This window comes from Bipolaris sorokiniana (assembly GCF_000338995.1).
Source record: "Bipolaris sorokiniana ND90Pr unplaced genomic scaffold COCSAscaffold_12, whole genome shotgun sequence".
Lineage (NCBI taxonomy): Eukaryota > Fungi > Ascomycota > Dothideomycetes > Pleosporales > Pleosporaceae > Bipolaris > Bipolaris sorokiniana.
Window position 1 is genome coordinate 529,282 of NW_006911906.1, and position 18,880 is coordinate 548,161.

Genomic DNA, 18,880 nt, shown 5'->3' on the forward strand with positions numbered 1-18,880 from the left:
ATATCACGTGCTGAGTGGATTCTCCTTGGCCCGGAGGCTGTTCGGGGCCTGGCCGAGACCCTGCATAGAAGGATGACGACATCAAGCAAACAGACAAACAAACAAACATTGAAAATTTTTCAACAGCTACGGGACTAGCTGTCAATAGAGGGGGGGGTAGTGTAACGGTTCGAGTACACACTGAACTAACATCCGAAAGGGATCCGAACATGGGCACGCACTAGCCGAGGGCAGATCTGCTGATATAAAACCCCACCTTCTCCATACCGTAGCTCGATAGATTTTTGATATCCTTTCGTACAAGGCCTATAGGTGTCTATTCGAATTAAGGCTCGTTTGATGTCCCACGCACTCCCATATGCCTCTGAGTGACACTACCGCCGATACTGATCCGAGTAGTCTTGCCTGCGCCGTTACACTTGGTATCAATCTCCCAAACATACATATATAAACGCAAAGTACGCATCTAGACTTTTCGCATCAACATGCAGAAACGCCCTTTGTTACTTAACCTACAACGATTAGCAGCATATTCTCCAGCATTGTTTGTGTCGTCGATCAACCGGATCTACGTCGAGGCATATTTGGACTGACAGACACTTTGCCAAGAATAGGGTTCTTGAAGGAGGACCCTTTTTCGATATCAACACCAATCCCACCCAGGAATATGTCTGCCTTGTATTGTACCCAGGACCCCGGCGATTTGGACATGACACTCTCGGAAAATATACGACAGAAACATGTTTTCCCTCCAAGAGGACGATGATACTGTAATCGAGTACACAAAAGAGTTACGAGAGTTGGACTCTGGGCCACTTGATCATCAGTGAAGCTGACGAAGATGTTGCAAATTTTCCAATAGTGAAATCGGATATTGCAGAGACACAGAATGGTCGGACTGCAGCACAAAAACGTAGACCAGGCGGTATACTCTTTTCCAGCGCCGTTGGTGGAAAGAGTTTGATGTCGAATTCCAGTATGACCGAGTCTAAAGACACGCCAAGCCGGAGCAGAAGAACGCCTTTACTTGCCTGCACAGCAAAAGCACTCTTGACGTTCTCTCACATACAAATACAGATGTCAATCAGCCCTGAACCTTCGACGGACAAAGGCGACAAAGTCGAGTTGTTTGTGACAAGAAGATGTTAATATTTAAAGAGTCACCCAGAGCCAAAGTACTAGTAAGTTGAATGTCAGGGCTGTCAGAGTGCATTTAGTACGTTCAAGCGTTGTTGAGTAGTGCGATGCCAAGATCAGCTACAAAGTCGAATACGATACACGTTGACGTACATGAACCTGGGATGTACGGCTTTAGTCCGGAGAGACGTTAACAAAAGATTCGATTTGGCCGAAGCTAGGATGGAGGCACCAAGGATACTACGTTTTGACGCTATTCCTTTGAAGAATCGTGCATAAACCAGTCTTGCTCACGTCAGTGGTACAGACCTCAGGTTCATGGATAAGTAAGAGGTTGTGTACTACTTATGCCATGTATTCACAATCGAACAAATACCATGTCATGACGTATGTATGAATGTACCATGCGCTCGATCTCTATCACTAGCATGAGTTTCTACAGTTGGCTCAATGCCATAGGAACTACTTTTTCAGTATCTCACAGAGTATCTGGTCTCACAAGATCAACCAGTTCGACTATGGAGTTTGTGGCTCCGCAACTGTGCGCTTGCCATCAGAGCAAGCAAAGGCCTTTCCCTATCCGGCACACCGCTCCTTCTCCATGCGGTATACACCGAGTTCAATATGGACTGCTTCTACTCGAATTGGATGTTTTTCCCCGCGGCAGTGACCAAGAGCTGGCCGTATAGGCATGGGGGATGCTGCATAGTATTATCGGAGCGATCGAGCATCTTGACAAGAAACCATGTGGTAGCAGCTATCAGCCAAGACAAGCGCCACACGTGCGTCGTAAGCAAGGAAAGAGGTAGAAGACTAGTCATGACCGGATGACGGGAGCGCATCAGTGTAGTAAAGCTGTGGAGCAGGGGCTGTGGGTTATTGCAGTGGCTTCTGCATCCACAATTGAGCGCGGCATTGTTTTTGTAAGTGTTTCTCTTGGATTGTTTGGGAAAGAGGGTTGTGTTTGTGGACGCTAAGGTGTGAAGTAAAGCAGATGGAATCAATCAATCAATGGTATATTAGCCTGCGTGACTTGTAGGCGGCAAGGCGGTGTGATTGGGCGAGTCACACTGGGCGATAAAGCTTGGTGCCAGTTGACCGGCAATACTGTGGTCTCTCGCTTCATCTCACATCCGTTGTTGCCGTGCCGTGGATCACTCCCTGGTTGTGCCTCAGCAACATGACTGAGGAGCAAAAAAAAGGCATTTGCAACACTGGCTTCAGGAACGCCTGTTTGGCGTGTGTTACGGTGTATTGGGTGGTCGAAACGGCTCAGGGCTAGCGCGAGGAAAAAAGTGTTTCCCTAAGGCTGTGGCAGTGTATGGGGTTAAAATTGGACTGATTGCAAGGCTGATGCATGGCGCTGGCGCGGCAGTTGGCGGAGCTTAGGCCCCCGCAGCCGGAACAGGCGCGAGAAGATGACGGCCAAACAAGAGACGTTTGCGCAAAAGCAGTCGCAGACACGGCAGTGTGACAAAAAGGACACGGCGAGCTGTGCAGACGGACAGAAGCAGGAGTGAGAAGAGGGTGAGTGGCTGCATGAGACATGGCAGATACCAGCCTCCAGGAAGGTTGGCAATAGGCGATGGGTGGCTGAAGACACAGCTGGCTGGAAGGCGACGGGCTTACAGCGTGCGTACATGAGGTTAGCTGGGGTTCAGGAATCAGGGCCGTCCCCACAACGATTGGCCAGCAAAGCGCCCATGCGCCTCGATGTTTCGAAACTACCAGTCGATATGCACAAGCTCCCACGACAAACAACATGGTTTCAAGCCAATGCCCTGTCGGCCCTGCCGCACTGCGCCAATGACAGCGCCGCAGACCTCCAAAACGACTCGCTGCTAGGCCGCAATCGCCTTCACCAAGCTTCGAGGCACGTACGACGGGTGCACGCCAGAGGCGGCGTGTGGCAGGGCCCGCCTGCTTTTGGCTCTGCTACTAGCAGTAGTAGTGTAGAGTACTGCCGCCGACGTGGACAATGGGCCCAACCTCTGGCCCTGCTGCTGCTGTGCCTCTTCTCAGCATACTACACACGTCTATATAGTTTTCGCCCCCGCCTATCTCTCTACCCATCCTCACCTCGTTCCTGTACAGCTCCTCTCACCCTACTCTTTGCTTCCACCCTCGGTCGCCTCGTGTAAACACTAATACTAGACTACTGTATACACACTGGTCAGCTCCACGCTCTAATATTGGTAAGCCTGCCCTCGGCTCAATTGGGCCTCTTCTGCTCCTTCCCTTTCCCAACCCCAGTATGACGTCGATTTTTCCTCCCTATTTTGTTTGATGTTTCCTTGCTGTCACAAGGGTTGCGCTTTCCTAATTTCCTGGTGGCACTCCCGCTGTGCCGCTTCATATACATATCCTTGGCAGCTGCTCCACTTCATTTCCTTCACATACCACCCTTCGCCTACAAATTGCTTGCACTTCCACCTTCACTTTACTAAACCATTACACAGTCAGTCGCTCGCTTTGTCTGCTTCAACCTACCGCCGTTACATACGCACACAATCAAGATGCTTGTCTCCGTCATCTCCATCCTAGCCGCGGCTTCCGCCGTCACCGCTCAGTCTACCAACGCCCCCGTAGTAGCAAACAACCCCATCGGCGCAAAGTACGTTGCTACGCTTCCTCAGAAGGCCGGAAGCTCCCTCTCGGGTACCATTGAAGGTACCACCGCTGCCGACGGCAAGGGTGTCAAGTTTAGCGTTCACTTTGCCGGTCTCCCAGCCACTGGCGGCCCGTTCATGTACCACCTTCATGCTAAGCCTGTCCCTGCCGACGGCAACTGCACTGCCACTGGTGCTCACTTGGACCCTTACCACTACGGCGAGACCATGTCGTGCAATGCGAGCGCGCCCGAGACTTGCCAGACTGGTGACTTGAGCGGCAAGTACGGAAACTTCAGCACCCAAGAGTTCTCCGCCGAGTACACAGACTTGTACTCTGCTACTCTGCCTTCCGATCCTGCTTTCGTAAGTGAATCCGGCCTTGCAACACTATTAGACACCACAATGAACTAATACCCTAATAGTTTGGTTCGCTCTCATTCGTGCTCCACCTTGCCAACAAGACGCGCATTGGATGTGCCAACTTTGAAAAGGTCGCCGACGGCGAGTCAAATGAGGAGCCCCCCAAGTCTGAAGACTGCTCTACTTCGACCATGGCCTCTACCGGCTACAGCATCCCTACTAGCGCCGCTGGCTACAACGGCACTGTTCCCGCGCCTACTGCTGGCAAGCCCACCTTCCCCAGCGCCCCCTCGGCCACATCTTCAAGCCCAGCAGAGTTCCCCGGTGCTGCTCCAAAGACTGTTGGTGGCGTAGGTGCTCTACTCGCCGCTGCCGCTGCCGCAATCTTTGCCTTGTAAACAAAGACTACGATGCATAGCACACCATTGCCCGATTTTCTTTGTTATTCGATTCTTTACTACTTTTTTTTCATGATTGTCATTGATACCAGACGAAAGCGAAAGATTTAATGTCCATGGTCTTGCTAGCCTTGATGGGGAAAAGGCAAGGCAAAGGGAGGACATGGTATAATGTTTTGGCGATTTCTTGTGGCTTGTGTGCATTTGTACATGACCACACAACCTTTTCTCCTTTCTTCTTTTCACCTCTTCCTTAATGTAGTTTTATTTCCAAATTTAGAGAACAGAAATGCGGAAAATGTTTTAGTTCGATGATTTTTTGATTTGGAATCCTTCATGCCTGTTCGAAGCGAGCCGAAGTGGCTTTTCAATGTATCGTGTAGCTGGTATATTAATTAAGGGTATCGGCTCCAGCAAACTAAATCCCATGTGGTCGCTTAGCGTGGCTTGAGCTTCAACATGCCATTCTCAACCAAACGCGGTTGCAAGAGAAAAAAAATCAAATGAAACAAAACAAAGAAAGCAAATGAAACCAGCCGTCTTACCCGCCAGCCGTTGACGCCACACGGTCCGCCTCGCCCTCGTCGCTGTCCGGCTCGTCGCCCCGAGTAGACTTCTTGAAGCGCGGCTTGTCTTCCGCAAGCGACAGAGCCAGCTTCCTCTTCTGGTACCCTCTGCCCTGGTAATCCGCCATGAACTTTTCCGCTGGCTCAAACTCGCGGAACCGAACAGTAACAATGCCCTCGGGCTCCTTGTCGTAGAGGGTGCAATTTGTAACTTCGCCGTACTCCTCTGCCGCCTCGCGCATTTCCTCCTTGATCTCGAGGTAGGCTTCTGGCTCTTCGTCTAGCTCGGCGGGGGTGAAGGCGTGCTTGATGATGACGACTTTGGCCCACTTGTTCTTCTTGGGTGCAAATGCTTCGGCGACTTCTTCTTCGTTGTCGGACCATTCGTTGAGTTTGCTGCACTAGTGTTAGTAACGGGTCATGGTGTAGGCAGATGGGTGCACCGAGGGTGCGAAGTGGCCTAACTCACCGGTTCAGTTCTGCCCTGTTGCGCTCCGATGCCTTTCTGTCCTTGCGTGTGAGCTTCGACGCAATCTTGTCGCCGTCTCTCTCCTTCTTGTGCTCAATCTTGGCGGGCTCGACGCGGATGGTGCCGTTGGAGTAGTCACCGGGGCGGAGAACGTAGTCATCCATCATGTTGACGGCATTGGTGATGGCTTCTTTGCGGAAATATACCACCATGGCATTGCCCGTGAACTTGCCTGTCTCGTCGTCCATGTACATTTTGATGCGTGGCTGGCCATCGGCGCCCTTGTCAATGATGCCGAAGCGCGAGAACTCATCTTCAATCTCTTTGGCAGTCGTGTCTGGGGGCAGATTGGAGATCCAAACAGCCTTGTTCTCAATCACTTTGGGCTTCTTGTTGGCCTCGGGCTCCTTGCCGTTCTTGCGCTTTTTGCTGTTTTGGCCAGCCTGCGCATCCGCGGCACCATCATCAACAGGCGGCGTACCCGTGTCTGCTCTTTCGGCAGTTTGCGCCGTGACGTCGCCTCGCTCGCTCATCTTTTTGCGACAGGTATGGGTGCAGTCAGGCGGTTGGCTGGAGGCGCGGATCAGCGCGGTCTCTTCCCAGACCAGGTGCAAGCTCCAGCTTCACGATGTCGAGGGCGGCAGAAAAGTCGGGCGGTGAGGTGTGGGGCCGCCGAGAGGGAATCGGAGTTTCTTTGCGACGAAGTACCTCGGTGCGTGGTGGGCTGTCATCCAGAGGCACCATGTTTGGTTAGTGTTTCTGAAGGGCACGCCATGCTGCTCCAGAGGGTGCGGATGAGCGGGCCTGTGTACGTACTCGGATGCACTGCCTACAAATACACGTAGTACGCAGCCGTGGGGTGGTCGATGGTCGATGGATATAAGATAATGGCCGCACGCAGGTACATTAGACACGTCCTGACTACAGGCTGCGGAATGACGCTGATTGCGGGCGAGGATCGATTGAGCCGGCAGATGGTCATGCACGCGCCCAAAGCCCTCCAAGCCAAGGCGTGGCTTAGCGTGCAGTGCAAGCTTTCTACCATGTTCGATCGCCAGCCCCGCATGTGACGACCTGGCGATCTAGCCATCTGCGCGTAGTGCGGACTTTCGGAGCATCAAGTGTTCGACACACGATACTTCAGACGCAACAGGAAGAAACCCTGGCCATCGCTAAGCCCTCCTCCCTGAGTCGCATGCAGTATATATACACGGAACATGTAGCCCTGCCCGTCTGGTAAATACCTCTTTTTGCTTTTCCATCTCGTCCTTTGTTGTTGCGTCACACGACAAAATACTGATACCATGTCTCTAGTCGATACTGTACTCAGACCCAACATGCGGGATCCTCTCCCCCCACCTTCGCTGCTTGTCCAAGCAAGCAAGCCCCTCGCTGAAAAACTGAACCTGACGACTCTCCCTTACCATGTCCACGAAATATTCCTTGGCTTCCTCGGATACCACTTCATCCTCTATGTCCTTTCGCCGGCTGTCTCGCGATTAGTATGCCCAAAAGCCTACCATGGCTTCAACAAGCGCACGCGACTCAACTGGGACATTCACTGGGTCTCCATGATCCAGTCTCTCTTCATATGCGGCGCTGCGCTATGGGTCATTTTCAAGGATGAGGAACGACACGCCATGGACTGGAGGGGAAGACTCTGGGGCTACACACCAGCAAGCGGCATGGTTCAAGGCTTTGCTGCTGGCTACTTCCTCTGGGACCTCCAAATATCCACACAATACATCAGCATTGCCGGCGTCAGTGCGCTCATTCACGCCATCGGCGCTCTGGCTGTAACTTGCATCGGTTTTGTAAGTCGCGGCAACCCACCTGCCCCCTTGGGCCGTGTGTCGCAAATTCAAGCTGACTCGTACATCAGAAACCTTTTGGAAACTACTACGGTCTCTCTTTTGTCCTCTACGAGCTATCCACCCCGTTCCTTAATATCCACTGGTTTTGTGACAAGCTCGGAATGACGGGATCCAAGCTCCAGCTCTACAATGGCATCGCTCTGCTTGTGACATTTTTTGGCTGTCGCATCATCTGGGGAACTTACCAGTCCATTATGATTTACTCGGATATCTACAAGGCTTTGACCATGTCGCAGACTGACAGCATGAGTTCACTCCTGGAAGCACACAAATGCGACGGAAGCACCAATAGCAGCATGGGTCTTGATGGATCTGGAAACTGCTACGGTGACCTCCCAATGTGGCTGGTTTGCGTCTATCTTGTTGGTAACACGGCGCTGAGCATGCTCAACTTCTTCTGGTTCAACCAGATGATTAAGGCTGTTCGCAAGAGGTTTGTGCCTGCGGATCAAAAGGAGCAGGCCAAGAAGAGCCAGTAAATGTCGATATGAGAGAAGGAAATTGGTCGAGTGGAAGTTTTTTTTTTCTCTGGTTTTACTTAAGGGCGTTGCTTTGGAACTGCTGAGGCAGTTGGATCTTCCAAGGAAAGATGATGATGATGATACCCATCTCTTGTTACGAACGGAATGTGTATAACGACAGGCTCAACGTACGTGCGGGAGAGAATAATTACATAAAAATTGCGATGAAATAATTATCATACCAAAATTACAAAGCACATGTTATTCCCCTAGTCTTCGAAGTTGCTCATCTCACGTCTTACTTTCTTCCTCTGCAGAAACTCTCCATATTAAGTCCCCCGCTATAACTTTGACCCGCCCCCAGTACCCATCTTCTCTAGCTCAGCCCTCAACACTCTTCTCATCTCGCCCGCCAACTTGGACCCTTCTTCATCATCGAGATCATCGCGTTGACCCCGTCCAAACATGGTCCAGCTCTTGCTCTTGATTTCGGGCATGCTTTCTGGCCGCGGTATAATGTGGAAGTGAACATGTGGTACTACTTGTGCTGCTCTTGCGCCTAGGTGGTATTTAGCATAACATGTTGGTGTGGGATGAATGTAAAAAAGGGTAGAGGAGATGGAGAGAAGGGGTATAGAGACTTACCGTTATTCTGAACAATGTTGTAATCCGTCACGCCTGTGACTTTTGCTACTGTTCTTGCTAGAATGGGTAACCAGAAGCCTGTGGATTGTTATTTGTACTTGTTCTCTTGGCGTTTATACAGATAAATCAAACACAAAAGAAAAAGAGGTTACTTACCAATCTCCCTACTCTCAACAACCCCCATATCCGCAACCTTGACTTTATGCTGGCGAGTCGTAACAAGTAAATGACCTGTATCACCAACATGTTAGCACCGTCACCATCCATACATCTTCCTCCTCTCTCATCCCACAATCCCCACATCCCTCGTACATAACGCCCTGCATATGCATCTCCTCCCCACCCGTTCCCCCCAAAACTAAAAGAAACAACAACACAGGAAAAAAAAGAATGAATAAGAACTCACCCCTCGTCATAGGCAAAATATCCAAAAAAGCAACAACATCATTACTTCTCAGCACCACAAAACTACTCGGATCGGTCTTGTCGGCCTGACTCTCCTCATCACTCGGTACGCACGCTGCTAGCTCTTTCTGCTGTTGCTCAGGTGCACTGCGCCATAGCGAAGCGCCAGCCTGTGCGCTCTCGGAGACGGGATACGCGGCGGCGATGCTGCAAAAGGGACAGGTTTCTGGCGGGTAGTGGAGGTCGGTTTCTTGCATGGCTGCTGTTGCTGGGGTTGCGGGCTATGTGGCGTTTGCTTGTTTATTTGTGGAGCAGGGGAAAGAGATGGGAGGGTGGCCCAATCGAGAAATGTGGAGAGATTGGGTGAGAAGCGTGGATGTTGTGTGTGTTTTTTTGTTTGTTGATTGTTCCACAAAGTCGTAACGTGTGTACGTTGGTCGTCAAGGATTCCCAGATGCACGTAACTTAGTTCGCGATTGCGACGCCACCCAACAACACCCGTCAGCAAAAAGTCACCCACCCCAAAACCGGCAAGTATCACGATGGCGAAAACCTCCAAACAAAAAGTTCTCAGGGTCGAGCAAGTTTCCTGTCTCTGGCTTTTTGCCGTGATTAAAGAGTTGGTTAAAAAAACAAAAACAAAAACAAAAAGCGAAGATGAGATCAAAAAGCTACGATCGCACCTGCACATGCACTGTAAAGCTCGAGCCCTCGATTAATCACAGTCAAAGCGGTATAGCTCCCCCACGTCTCGCTGCTTAGACCTCGGTGCAACGATCGCGCGCTCGCAACAGGCATCTGGGCCCGGGGAGCGACTTTTGTGGCTGGGGGGCTGGGAAGAAACATGCCAAGGTCCACCAACCATGTCATCCATTTGCATCCATTCCCCGGGAGGGGGGAAACGGGTGGACGGACGCCAGCGATGATGACATTTGCTTTGGTTGGCTGGTCGGGGGGATTCAGCTAGAGAGCTAGGCCAGTCCGCGTCTCTGGGTTAATGCGTAATGCATGGGACTAATTGGCCAAGGTAGGGCGACGTGATGGGTGGACGCGGTGTAGACACGCATGACGTGCCACTACCGTGTTGCTTTCGAGGCAGGGCGTACGCGACGCGAGACCGTGGAACTATGGCGTTTCGGTCACAAAACACCACAACGGGGCGATATGGCTGGGACTTTTGGGGGCATATTGGTACACATGACGTGATTCGAAAAGGCACAACAACATCTGTCACATCAAAGTCTTTCTTTCCAAGACGACCAGATTATTCAACATGCTTTGCTCCATTCTACTACGCCCCCCAAACAGTGTGCAATTCACACACTACTCATACATGTGCGGAGAACGAATATCTCCTTATCTGATATGCCAAATGACCATGTTTTCCCCACACACCACACCACACACAGACCACAGACAGACAGACACTCCATACAGGTCCACAAAGGAATAAAAGCCTCTCTCATATCATACCGTTCCTGGTACATTGGACCGCCTAAGCCATGAGCGAGTATCCAGAGCCGCTATAAGAAATGAGGTAAAGTGCGATCTGAAAAGGTGGAAAAAAACAAACACACCCTCGTTGCGCCTCCATTGACAGGAGATGAACGCCGGCAACTCCGTTTCCAAGCAAACAAAAAAACCACTTATGGAGGAAAAAGAACCAACAATGAAGTGAACAACCAACTTGCATCCCATGTATTAAACGCCGACCGGAAGATGGTATTAGCCAAGATGCAAACATGAATAGCCTGGTTTGGATGCAATCGTAAATTTTGGCTCCCGGTCGGGACCTGAACTTCGTCAATCACTACTCGTTCCCATGCCGGCGGTAATGAATAGCTTTGCGACACATAAGCCAAAGACCGGTATTGCCTAACAAGAACCCACACGCTTAGCGCACGCTCTTGGTCTTGGAGGGGACAGCGGCCTCTTCTTGGAGTGCGTTACCATAAGCAGCAACGTATTCCTTGGCCCACTTGCGAAGAACAATGGATGCTGCATCGTGTTAGTGGCGGACGTATCAAGAGGGCATAGTAACCCTTACCTTTCAAGAACTTTTTGCTGGCATACTTCTTAAAGAAGGCCTCGTGTACGACAGGGCTGGAGAGGTAGTCGATCATCAGCTCCAGAACAGGCTGGATCTCCTGCTCAGTGTAACCGGCATAGTGTGTAAGTGTAGCGTCCTGTTCAAGTTAGAAACAAATAATATATATGGGGCACGACTGTGACATACCCAAGGGCCACGCTCAAGAACAAGGCGAGCGAGGTACATGGCGGCGGCAGCGACCTGGCTAGGAGGGTGGGCGAGGAAGCGGTGATCCAGGCAGCCAATCTCCAAGAGATATTTGCCCAATGTGCGAGTCTGGATGTCGTAGTTGTCGGCCTTTGATATCCGGCGGAGGAAGTTCATGGGGTTGGGGTAGCTCAGGTCGTAGTTCAAGGCTGCAAGGACGAAGCGTTCGGCGCTAAGAATCTCCTCCTCAGTGAAGCCATCATCGGCAACATGGCGGAAGTTCTGTACGTGAGGAGAGAGAACCTCCTCGTACTTGGAGGCGATGAACATGGCAGTTACACCAACCAACTGGAGGCGGTCTAGTTGAACAATCTTGGTGGAAAGGAAGCGGTCAATGATGTTGACAGCGAGGAAGAGAGTCTCGGGAAGGAGGCGGAAGCGGGTATGGACCTCGAGTAACCAGTCGATAAGAATGCCGCGCATCTTCCACTCGAGTTCGGTTTGGCTCTCCATGTAGTCGGGGTTGGCCATGGTGGCAATCTCAAGCTCCTTCAGGTACTCAAAGATCTCGACAACATACTCGGAGACCATGAGCGGGTCGTCAACGTCCTCCTTGTCTAGATCCGGGCCGTCGTAGAAGACCTCGGTGACGGGTGCCTCTACCTCCTTCTTTGAGCCCTTGCTCTGCTTGACATTGTCCTCTTCAACCACCTTCTTTTCTTGAGGCTCGACGTTCTCCTCCTCTTCCTCCTCTGGCTGCTCTTCCTTCTCTTCTTCCTGCTCCTTCTCCTCTTCCTCCTTGACGTCCCCCTTCACATCCACCTTTGGCTCCGCCTTGACTGGCTTTGCGGCGGCAGCGCCGCGCTTCTTTGCTGGCTGACCTGTGATACCGTTGCCACTAGCTGGGCGCTTCTTGAGGTCGGATGTAGAGATCTTTTCCTTTTGCTGTAGAATGGAACGCGTCGAACCGGCCCGTGATGACTTCTCGACCTTGGTGGGCTGTGCTGCTTTTGAGAGTTGGCCCTTGGTAGCCAGTGGCTTCTTTCCGTCTTTTACACCAGCACCCAGGGCGTCCTGCTTTGTGACATTGCTGACGTCACCAAGAGCCGCACGCTTTCGCGTCGCGGCACCGTTCGCGCCGAGGGTAGCAGTCGACTTCTTTGTCTGGAGAGCCTTCTTGGGCACGTCTGCTGCGGACTCGTTGGCGCCCAAGTTGGCGGCCTTTGCACGCGTCAAGCGTGTCGTAGTGGCGTTTTCATCGTTCTCATTCGTGACGGCGCGTTGCCTCGTAGATCGAACCTGTTGGAGCGTGTTAGTGAGCTGTATGGGAGGCATACACGTTCCTGCCGCGTCGTGGGTCTCTGGGACGGATGCAGCAAAAGGGTAATGACGTACTGCTGGAGGCATGGCAAGCAATATTAGGTATGCTAAGCAAAGCTAAAGAGGTATACAGGTGTTCGAGTAGATGTGCAGTGTGTAATGGCTGATGTTTGATGTGTTGTGATGCACTGTTTGGTGATGTTAGCAGAGTTCGACGGAGCTTGAGCAGGGCGCGTCGGAGGTGGCAGGCCAACAGCAGCGGAGCATCGACGGGCGCGCAGGGTATGCACGAAGCTGGGTGAGCGGACCACGGTCGATGCTCGCGAATGCTGGTGGGCCAGACACGCTCGACAGGGTGCAGCAGCGAGGATGAGGGCGACGTGACGGGCCAGCAGGAGAGACGAACCCTTGGAGCGCTTGACGGGTTAATTGAGTGGACGGGGTAGAGGTCCAGCTACGGCGTGCACAAGAAGGAAAGTGGAGGTTGGGCGAGGGAGGAGGTGCACCAAGGTGTGTTGTGTGTGGGAGTGAGAGGGTATGTTGTGTGTTTTGAGCGAGGGCCGGCTAGCTTGGCTTTCCACGTCCCACGCGCCAAAATGGCCGTCGAGGCTGGCAAAGGCAACAGTGCACGCCCCACAGGCGCGTGTGCAAACTTACGCTGAGGAAGATGCCGTGACGCAACGCGTTTCTGTAGCGGCGATGAGCGGCTGGCGAGAGGGCAGATGGCGAGGCGCAGAGCTGCGATGGATGTCGCGTAGTCGGAGGCGTGCAGTGCAGTGCAGTAAGGGTGAGCAACACTGGCGGGCGGGTGCGTGTTGTGATGGGTGACAGAGCAGACGCTGGTTGTTGCTGGGCCATCACGCCGGGCAGGGCAGGGCAGAGCAGGGCAGGGCAGGCAGGCACTCCCCCGCCCGTCTTGCGCTAGGCCCAATCCGGCCGCCTGGAGAATTATTCGTGACACCGCCAGCACCAGCCCTCCAAGCAGCTGTGCCATTGCATCCCCGCCACGCATCCACCGCCCCCGGGCTCTCGACGACACAATGCTGCAGCCCCGGATATGTAGTCGCCTTCAGTCTGTGCAGCTGTGCGCCGCCCTGCGCTCTGCCCGTACCTACGCACAGGTCCATGCCGCCAATGTAAAGCAGCCACCATCACCACCACCATCGTCATCCATACAGCCCACCGTGGCTGTCGATGCTACTACACTCAAACAAGAAGGCTCGCGGAGAGACCGATTTATCCCTCTGCGTACATACAAACCCCGCACACCCGGATTGCGCCATCTTAAGCGCCCCGTCAATGACCACCTGTGGAAGGGACGACCGTACCTCAAGCTCACCATTGCCCGAAAGGGACAGCACCTGGGAGGAAGGAACAACACCGGGCGGGTCACAGTGAGACACCGCGGTGGCGGTCACAAGAGGCGCATACGCATTGTCGACTACAAGCGCTACCTGCCTGGCAAGCATATCGTCGAGCGCATAGAATATGACCCCAACCGGAGCGCACATCTTGCCCTACTCACACGCCTGGCAACCGGAGAAAAGTCTTACATCATTGCTGCCGATGGTATGCGCGCTGGAGACGAGGTTGAGAGCTACCGCAGCGGCATCCCCAGAGAGCTGATTGCCAGCATGGGTGGTGGTATCGATCCCGGTATGCTGGCTGCTAAGACAGCGGCCCGAGGCAACTGCCTTCCTATCCACATGGTGCCGCTCGGCTCCCAAGTCTACAACGTTGGCTCCAAGTCTCAGGGTGGGGGCGTCTTCTGCAGGAGTGCAGGCACATATGCTATCATCGTCAACAAGGAGGAAGTAGAAAAGGGCAGCAGCACAGAGATTAAGCACGTCATCATCCGGTTGCAAAGTGGAGAAATCCGCAAGGTCAGCGCCGACGCATGCTGTACCATTGGTGTTGCCAGCAACCCGCAGTCACACTTTACATCCCTTGGAAAGGCTGGACGTTCTCGATGGCTAGGAAAGCGACCCGAAGTCCGCGGTGTCGCCATGAACGCAGGTTAGTGCTCAGGCCTATCAATTCACGCTCTGCAGTATGCTAACATCTCCCAGCTGATCATCCCCACGGTGGAGGTCGTGGTAAATCAAAGGGTAACGTGCATCCCGTCAGTCCGTGGGGAACACCCGCAAAGGGAGGCTACAAGACAAGGCACAAGAGGAACAAGCACACCTTCCTTGTTCAAGACCGACCGCGCAATCAAGGAAAGCGCAGGTCAAAGTAGGCCGAGAGCTGTATACATACGCTCGAGTTCACACTGTACTTGTACTATATATTGCCTCAGTAGCACCATCCATGAACGTACCTTGATGAACCAATGCTATTTGTTCCGAGAACCAATTCCATGTTACATCGCCCTGCTGACCTCTCAACCGATAGTCGGACTTTTTACCTACAATCCAAGGATGCTGCTAAGCTCTATACATGTACGCTATCGGGGGTCGTTATTACCTTTAATGTAGCTCGGCAATACTTTTCGGACGCATTCACTCCTATTCGCTCTTATTCGCTGGTATTAGTAACTTGTCTTGTCAGCCTCTGAGCATCGTCATCCTAGTTCCACATGGATCACATCGACATTAAGGATGACACAAGATATAACGCCTGCAAGATCGGTCGCATTTTTGTCTCTGTTAGGTCTAATTAAAACCCCCCACTTGGGCGCGTCTCGCACACCTGCATAAAGAAGTCATATACTTACGCCATATAATAGCTGACCAATGCGACACGTCGCTTGTGGCAGGCAGCGCAAAGCTAACCCTGAACGGAACTGGCTGGGACACGAGCTGAGAAACCACCAACGGGGATTCCTGTTGGCAGCCCAGACGTACGGGAGATCCGACATAATTAGTCCATGTGGTCAACGTGCGTTCGACACGTTCAAGGCAGCACGCCTAAGAACGATGCTGCAGATCTAGTCCACACCAAGGAAGCCCATGCCTGTGCACCTCGACTCCTTCATCCCCATTCGCATGACAGAACTGCGACGCCCTCTAGCCTGGATTTGTGATCCTTTCCGCCTACCAACACCGCTTGTGTTCAAGTCACTACCACATCAACAACTCAACCTGTAACCGGGACTCGAACTATCAGGCTGAAGGAATTGTTTGCATCAGAGGCCTCCCACTTCTGAATCGTGCTTACGCGGGGTGCGGTTTCTCTGGCCCAGCGCGCACCCTTAATCTGCCTGGAATAATTAACTGCTCATATCCACCATGAGTATGCCTCCCAACGAGGCCGAGTCGCCAGACGAGAGCTTCTTCAACGACCTGTCCCAACAACCCCAGGAGTCTAATACAGCCGATGATCAAGAAACACAACAAGACGGCTCGAGCAAAGTCAAGAGGATCGCCTGTGTGTTGTGTAGGAAAAGAAAGTTGCGATGCGACGGTGCACGACCGTCATGCTCAACCTGCAAACGCCTGTCCCACGATTGCGCCTACGATCAAGTGCGGAAGAAAAGCGGGCCCAAACGTGGTTACGTGAAGCTGCTCGAACAACGGCTCCGTAAGTAAGCGCATGCAGCCTGTGGCTATCTGCGCTGACGTACACTCTCCAGAACAGGTTGAGACGTTGTTGAAGACCCAGGACGCAAACGATACGAGTAAAGATGCAACGCGCCAGGACTCCGCATCTGAATATGTCGCCAACACCATAAATCTAACACTTCCAAACACTAATCATATTCCGAACCTTGGAACTCCTCAACATGACACAGAACAACGCATGTCAGGAGACATAATAGGGCTTGGATTAGAAGAGCCTTTACCACCCCAGGAAGTCACAGATAATCTGTATGAAGGCGCTGCTGCCGGCATAGTGTTCGTTGCTAATGCGCAGCAGATACGAAGTCTACTTTTCCAAAGTTCATCTCTCCATACCTGTCATACACAGACCACGGTTTCTCGCGGCGCTCAACCTCGCCCCCCATATGCGACCACCAATATGCCTACGATACATCATGTGGGCTATGGCAGCATCCGTCAGCAACAAATATGAGGCGCTTCACGAGCACTTTTACCAACGAGCAAGGAAGTACGCGCAAATGGACGAAATGAAGGGTCATGGAGAAACGACCATTACACTTGCACATTGCCAGTCATGGATTTTGATATGTACATACGAGTTCAAGAACATGTATTTTCCAAGGGCATGGTTATCTGCTGGTAGGGCTGTTCGACTCGCTCAGATGATGCAACTCCATCGCTTGGATGGGCTGGGTTTGGACGTAAAACAATGCCTGCCTCAACCGAAAGATTGGACAGAGCGCGAGGAGCGAAGGAGAACTTTCTGGATGGCTTTCTGTGTCGATCGGTACGCCAGTATTGGCACAGGCTGGCCAATGGTTATAGACGAACGCGATGTAAGCGAAAAATTAGGCTCGTTGTGTTCTGAGTGAGCTAACTTTGATCCAGGTTTTGACTAACTTGCCGGCAAGCGAGGAAGCGTTCGAGAAAAGCAGACCAATGTCTACAGTGTCACTGGAGCGAGCTATGCAACCAAACGGCGTAGCAAACCTTCAACCATCAGGTGGAATCGTTTTGACGGCAGCAATGTTCGGTCGCAACCTACTGCATCTACATCGGCCTGGTCCTGATGATAGGGACGATGACATCAATGGTGGCTACTGGAGTCGACATCGTGACATTGAGCAACTACTACTCCAAACATCACTGGGATTGCCTGATCATATGCGGTTACCTTCAGGACTCTCAGACCCTAACGTCGTGTTCACAAATATGTGCATTCACACCTCAGCAATATGTCTTCATCAGGCAGCAATATTCAAAGCAGATAAACACCGATTACCGATCAACATTGCCAATGAGAGCAAGATCAGATGTGTAACAGCCGCAGCGGAAATTGCCAGCCTTATGCGGATGATCAGTCATATGGATCTTTCTGCAGTAAGTTCGAGTGCTATAGAAGAAGTGAGTGATCCAAGTTGACTTTGAACAGATGAACCCCTTCATATCCTTCTGTGTCTATGTGGCAGCAAGAGTGTTTGTCCAATACCTAAAGACTCGACCAAAGGATCAACAAATGGCCGCTTCGTTAAAATTCCTGATGCAAGCTATGCACGCTCTTCGTAGGAAGAATCCACTCACAGAGTCCTTCCTGGCACAGCTAGACATTGATATCGAACATGCCGGCATTGAAAGTATTCGGCAGATGAAATCCATGACCAAAGTAAGTTCCAGACTCGAGTTCTTTGCAATCTAAGAGTGCTGACTGTTTTTGCTATAGTCCACTGCCACCCGCGGCACTACTAATCAATTCAGATGCAGTCCCATAATCAATATATCCGAAGGACAACAATTGGATGAATCCGTCAATATAACTGAGAACAATAGTCGGGTGAATACGAACTCGACACGCAATACGCAGTATGTGAATAACGCACCAGGTCCACCATTTCATGTTAACAGCATCAACAACATCGACCTGCGGACGGCGCCCCATGTGTCGTCACGTGAAGCTCTTGCAACTTCAGGGTCTCATGAATTCACACCTGGTTGGTTTGCAGCTCAAGATGGAAATGAAATGGATCTTTCTGGGGGTGAGAAGGGAGTTGATCACGATAGCCCCGTAACCATCAGTTCACAATCGCGTGGCGGCTCAACGTCGCAATCTTCATATTCACCTGGCCAACAAAACGAGCTTCAAATGCCATACCGAGCATCACCAAAGGCACCTTATTCTAATTTGGCGCCTAATGGTTCCACCGACTTCCTAGGCTTCGTGTCCACGAACGAAGCCTTTAGCATGAACAACTTCGATACCTCAGGAGATATGGGAAGTACCGGTTATAATGATGGCCTCATAATGGGCAATGAATGGGACTATGCTGCACTCAATGCTGGGTCAGGTCTGCCAGCAATGGCCGATGCATCATGGGACTCGATGCTGGAAAGTGTAACGACGGGATGGGAGTCGGTCAGTCAGGTGCACGACAACCAAGCAAACATCTTTGGCACAAGATGAGCATTTGCATGAATGAAGGTGTGGGGCTTGACGACTTGACGCTATTGTTGTAGAGCAGTATACCCGCATTGGCTTTGATTTACCTTTAAACGATTTACTTGCGGGACCACAACGGACTAGACTATTGATATATACATACACCGGCCTTGAGGCCTAACACCGAGATTACATTAGAGGTAATCTTCATTTTGTACTATATAGTATTTTGTACATAGGAGTACATCTTGTCTCTTGAATACCTGACTTATTATAGTCATTGGTGGCTTGAGTGGTGCATATGATGAATTGTGGGGAACCAACGACGGGATTGGATAGCGCGAACGCATAGGCAACATGATCGATTCCATCAGAACAGTATATATGTCGCTTGATATTGTAACCGCCGTACAGCAACAAT

General features: G+C 51.7%; 8 protein-coding genes across 8 annotated transcripts; 4 read left to right on the forward strand and 4 right to left on the reverse strand.

Moving 5' to 3' along the window:
- Window positions 1-3,653: 3,653 nt before the first annotated feature.
- Window positions 3,654-4,507, forward strand: COCSADRAFT_162916 (uncharacterized protein; the record flags this gene model as incomplete). The annotated part of the gene is made up of 2 exons (XM_007704613.1): window positions 3,654-4,112; window positions 4,172-4,507. The coding sequence occupies 2 exons, from the start codon at window positions 3,654-3,656 to the stop codon at window positions 4,505-4,507; spliced, it is 795 nt and encodes a 264-aa protein (XP_007702803.1).
- A 372-nt stretch (window positions 4,508-4,879) lies between these two features.
- On the reverse strand, window positions 4,880-6,223 carry COCSADRAFT_231870 (uncharacterized protein). The gene is made up of 2 exons (XM_007704614.1): window positions 5,543-6,223; window positions 4,880-5,469 (listed from the first exon to the last, which is right to left on the reverse strand). Exons 1-2 carry the CDS (start codon window positions 6,073-6,075, stop codon window positions 5,049-5,051), a joined length of 954 nt encoding a protein of 317 aa, XP_007702804.1. The 5' UTR covers window positions 6,076-6,223; the 3' UTR covers window positions 4,880-5,048.
- A 470-nt stretch (window positions 6,224-6,693) lies between these two features.
- On the forward strand, window positions 6,694-7,895 carry COCSADRAFT_192408 (uncharacterized protein; the record flags this gene model as incomplete). The annotated part of the gene is made up of 3 exons (XM_007704615.1): window positions 6,694-6,778; window positions 6,857-7,356; window positions 7,425-7,895. The coding sequence occupies exons 2-3, from the start codon at window positions 6,880-6,882 to the stop codon at window positions 7,893-7,895; spliced, it is 948 nt and encodes a 315-aa protein (XP_007702805.1). The 5' UTR covers window positions 6,694-6,778; window positions 6,857-6,879.
- Window positions 7,896-8,056: 161 nt separating this feature from the next.
- On the reverse strand, window positions 8,057-9,326 carry COCSADRAFT_231880 (uncharacterized protein). The gene is made up of 4 exons (XM_007704616.1): window positions 8,929-9,326; window positions 8,679-8,753; window positions 8,523-8,600; window positions 8,057-8,436 (listed from the first exon to the last, which is right to left on the reverse strand). Exons 1-4 carry the CDS (start codon window positions 9,182-9,184, stop codon window positions 8,219-8,221), a joined length of 627 nt encoding a protein of 208 aa, XP_007702806.1. The 5' UTR covers window positions 9,185-9,326; the 3' UTR covers window positions 8,057-8,218.
- A 1,061-nt stretch (window positions 9,327-10,387) lies between these two features.
- COCSADRAFT_231895 (uncharacterized protein) lies at window positions 10,388-10,723 on the reverse strand. The gene has a single exon (XM_007704617.1). The coding sequence runs from the start codon at window positions 10,623-10,625 to the stop codon at window positions 10,395-10,397; it is 231 nt and encodes a 76-aa protein (XP_007702807.1). The 5' UTR covers window positions 10,626-10,723; the 3' UTR covers window positions 10,388-10,394.
- Window positions 10,724-12,917, reverse strand: COCSADRAFT_231894 (uncharacterized protein). The gene is made up of 5 exons (XM_007704618.1): window positions 12,890-12,917; window positions 12,559-12,671; window positions 11,164-12,462; window positions 10,975-11,113; window positions 10,724-10,925 (listed from the first exon to the last, which is right to left on the reverse strand). The coding sequence occupies exons 2-5, from the start codon at window positions 12,568-12,570 to the stop codon at window positions 10,822-10,824; spliced, it is 1,554 nt and encodes a 517-aa protein (XP_007702808.1). The 5' UTR covers window positions 12,571-12,671; window positions 12,890-12,917; the 3' UTR covers window positions 10,724-10,821.
- Window positions 12,918-13,461: 544 nt separating this feature from the next.
- On the forward strand, window positions 13,462-14,836 carry COCSADRAFT_123164 (uncharacterized protein). Its single transcript, XM_007704619.1, has 2 exons — window positions 13,462-14,499; window positions 14,553-14,836. The coding sequence occupies exons 1-2, from the start codon at window positions 13,524-13,526 to the stop codon at window positions 14,720-14,722; spliced, it is 1,146 nt and encodes a 381-aa protein (XP_007702809.1). The 5' UTR covers window positions 13,462-13,523; the 3' UTR covers window positions 14,723-14,836.
- Window positions 14,837-15,463: 627 nt separating this feature from the next.
- Window positions 15,464-18,759, forward strand: COCSADRAFT_39203 (uncharacterized protein). The gene is made up of 6 exons (XM_007704404.1): window positions 15,464-16,005; window positions 16,058-16,292; window positions 16,342-16,861; window positions 16,914-17,405; window positions 17,458-17,688; window positions 17,746-18,759. The coding sequence occupies exons 1-6, from the start codon at window positions 15,714-15,716 to the stop codon at window positions 18,481-18,483; spliced, it is 2,508 nt and encodes an 835-aa protein (XP_007702594.1). The 5' UTR covers window positions 15,464-15,713; the 3' UTR covers window positions 18,484-18,759.
- Window positions 18,760-18,880: the final 121 nt, after the last annotated feature.

Coding starts and splice junctions, on each gene's coding strand:
- COCSADRAFT_231870 (XM_007704614.1), bottom strand. CDS start 6,075: ATGAGCGAGCGAGGCGACGTCACGGCGCAAACTGCCGAAAGAGCAGAC. Junction 5,470..5,542: donor AACAGGGCAGAACTGAACCG/GTGAGTTAGGCC, acceptor ACACTAGTGCAG/CAAACTCAACGAATGGTCCG.
- COCSADRAFT_231880 (XM_007704616.1), bottom strand. CDS start 9,184: ATGCAAGAAACCGACCTCCACTACCCGCCAGAAACCTGTCCCTTTTGC. Junction 8,754..8,928: donor TATTTTGCCTATGACGAGGG/GTGAGTTCTTAT, acceptor TTGGTGATACAG/GTCATTTACTTGTTACGACT. Junction 8,601..8,678: donor TGTTGAGAGTAGGGAGATTG/GTAAGTAACCTC, acceptor AACAATCCACAG/GCTTCTGGTTACCCATTCTA.
- COCSADRAFT_231895 (XM_007704617.1), bottom strand. CDS start 10,625: ATGGGATGCAAGTTGGTTGTTCACTTCATTGTTGGTTCTTTTTCCTCC.
- COCSADRAFT_231894 (XM_007704618.1), bottom strand. Junction 11,114..11,163: donor TTCTTGAGCGTGGCCCTTGG/GTATGTCACAGT, acceptor TAACTTGAACAG/GACGCTACACTTACACACTA. Junction 10,926..10,974: donor CAGCAAAAAGTTCTTGAAAG/GTAAGGGTTACT, acceptor AACACGATGCAG/CATCCATTGTTCTTCGCAAG.
- COCSADRAFT_123164 (XM_007704619.1), top strand. CDS start 13,524: ATGCTGCAGCCCCGGATATGTAGTCGCCTTCAGTCTGTGCAGCTGTGC. Junction 14,500..14,552: donor CGGTGTCGCCATGAACGCAG/GTTAGTGCTCAG, acceptor AACATCTCCCAG/CTGATCATCCCCACGGTGGA.
- COCSADRAFT_39203 (XM_007704404.1), top strand. CDS start 15,714: ATGAGTATGCCTCCCAACGAGGCCGAGTCGCCAGACGAGAGCTTCTTC. Junction 16,862..16,913: donor TGGTTATAGACGAACGCGAT/GTAAGCGAAAAA, acceptor ACTTTGATCCAG/GTTTTGACTAACTTGCCGGC. Junction 17,406..17,457: donor GTCATATGGATCTTTCTGCA/GTAAGTTCGAGT, acceptor GACTTTGAACAG/ATGAACCCCTTCATATCCTT.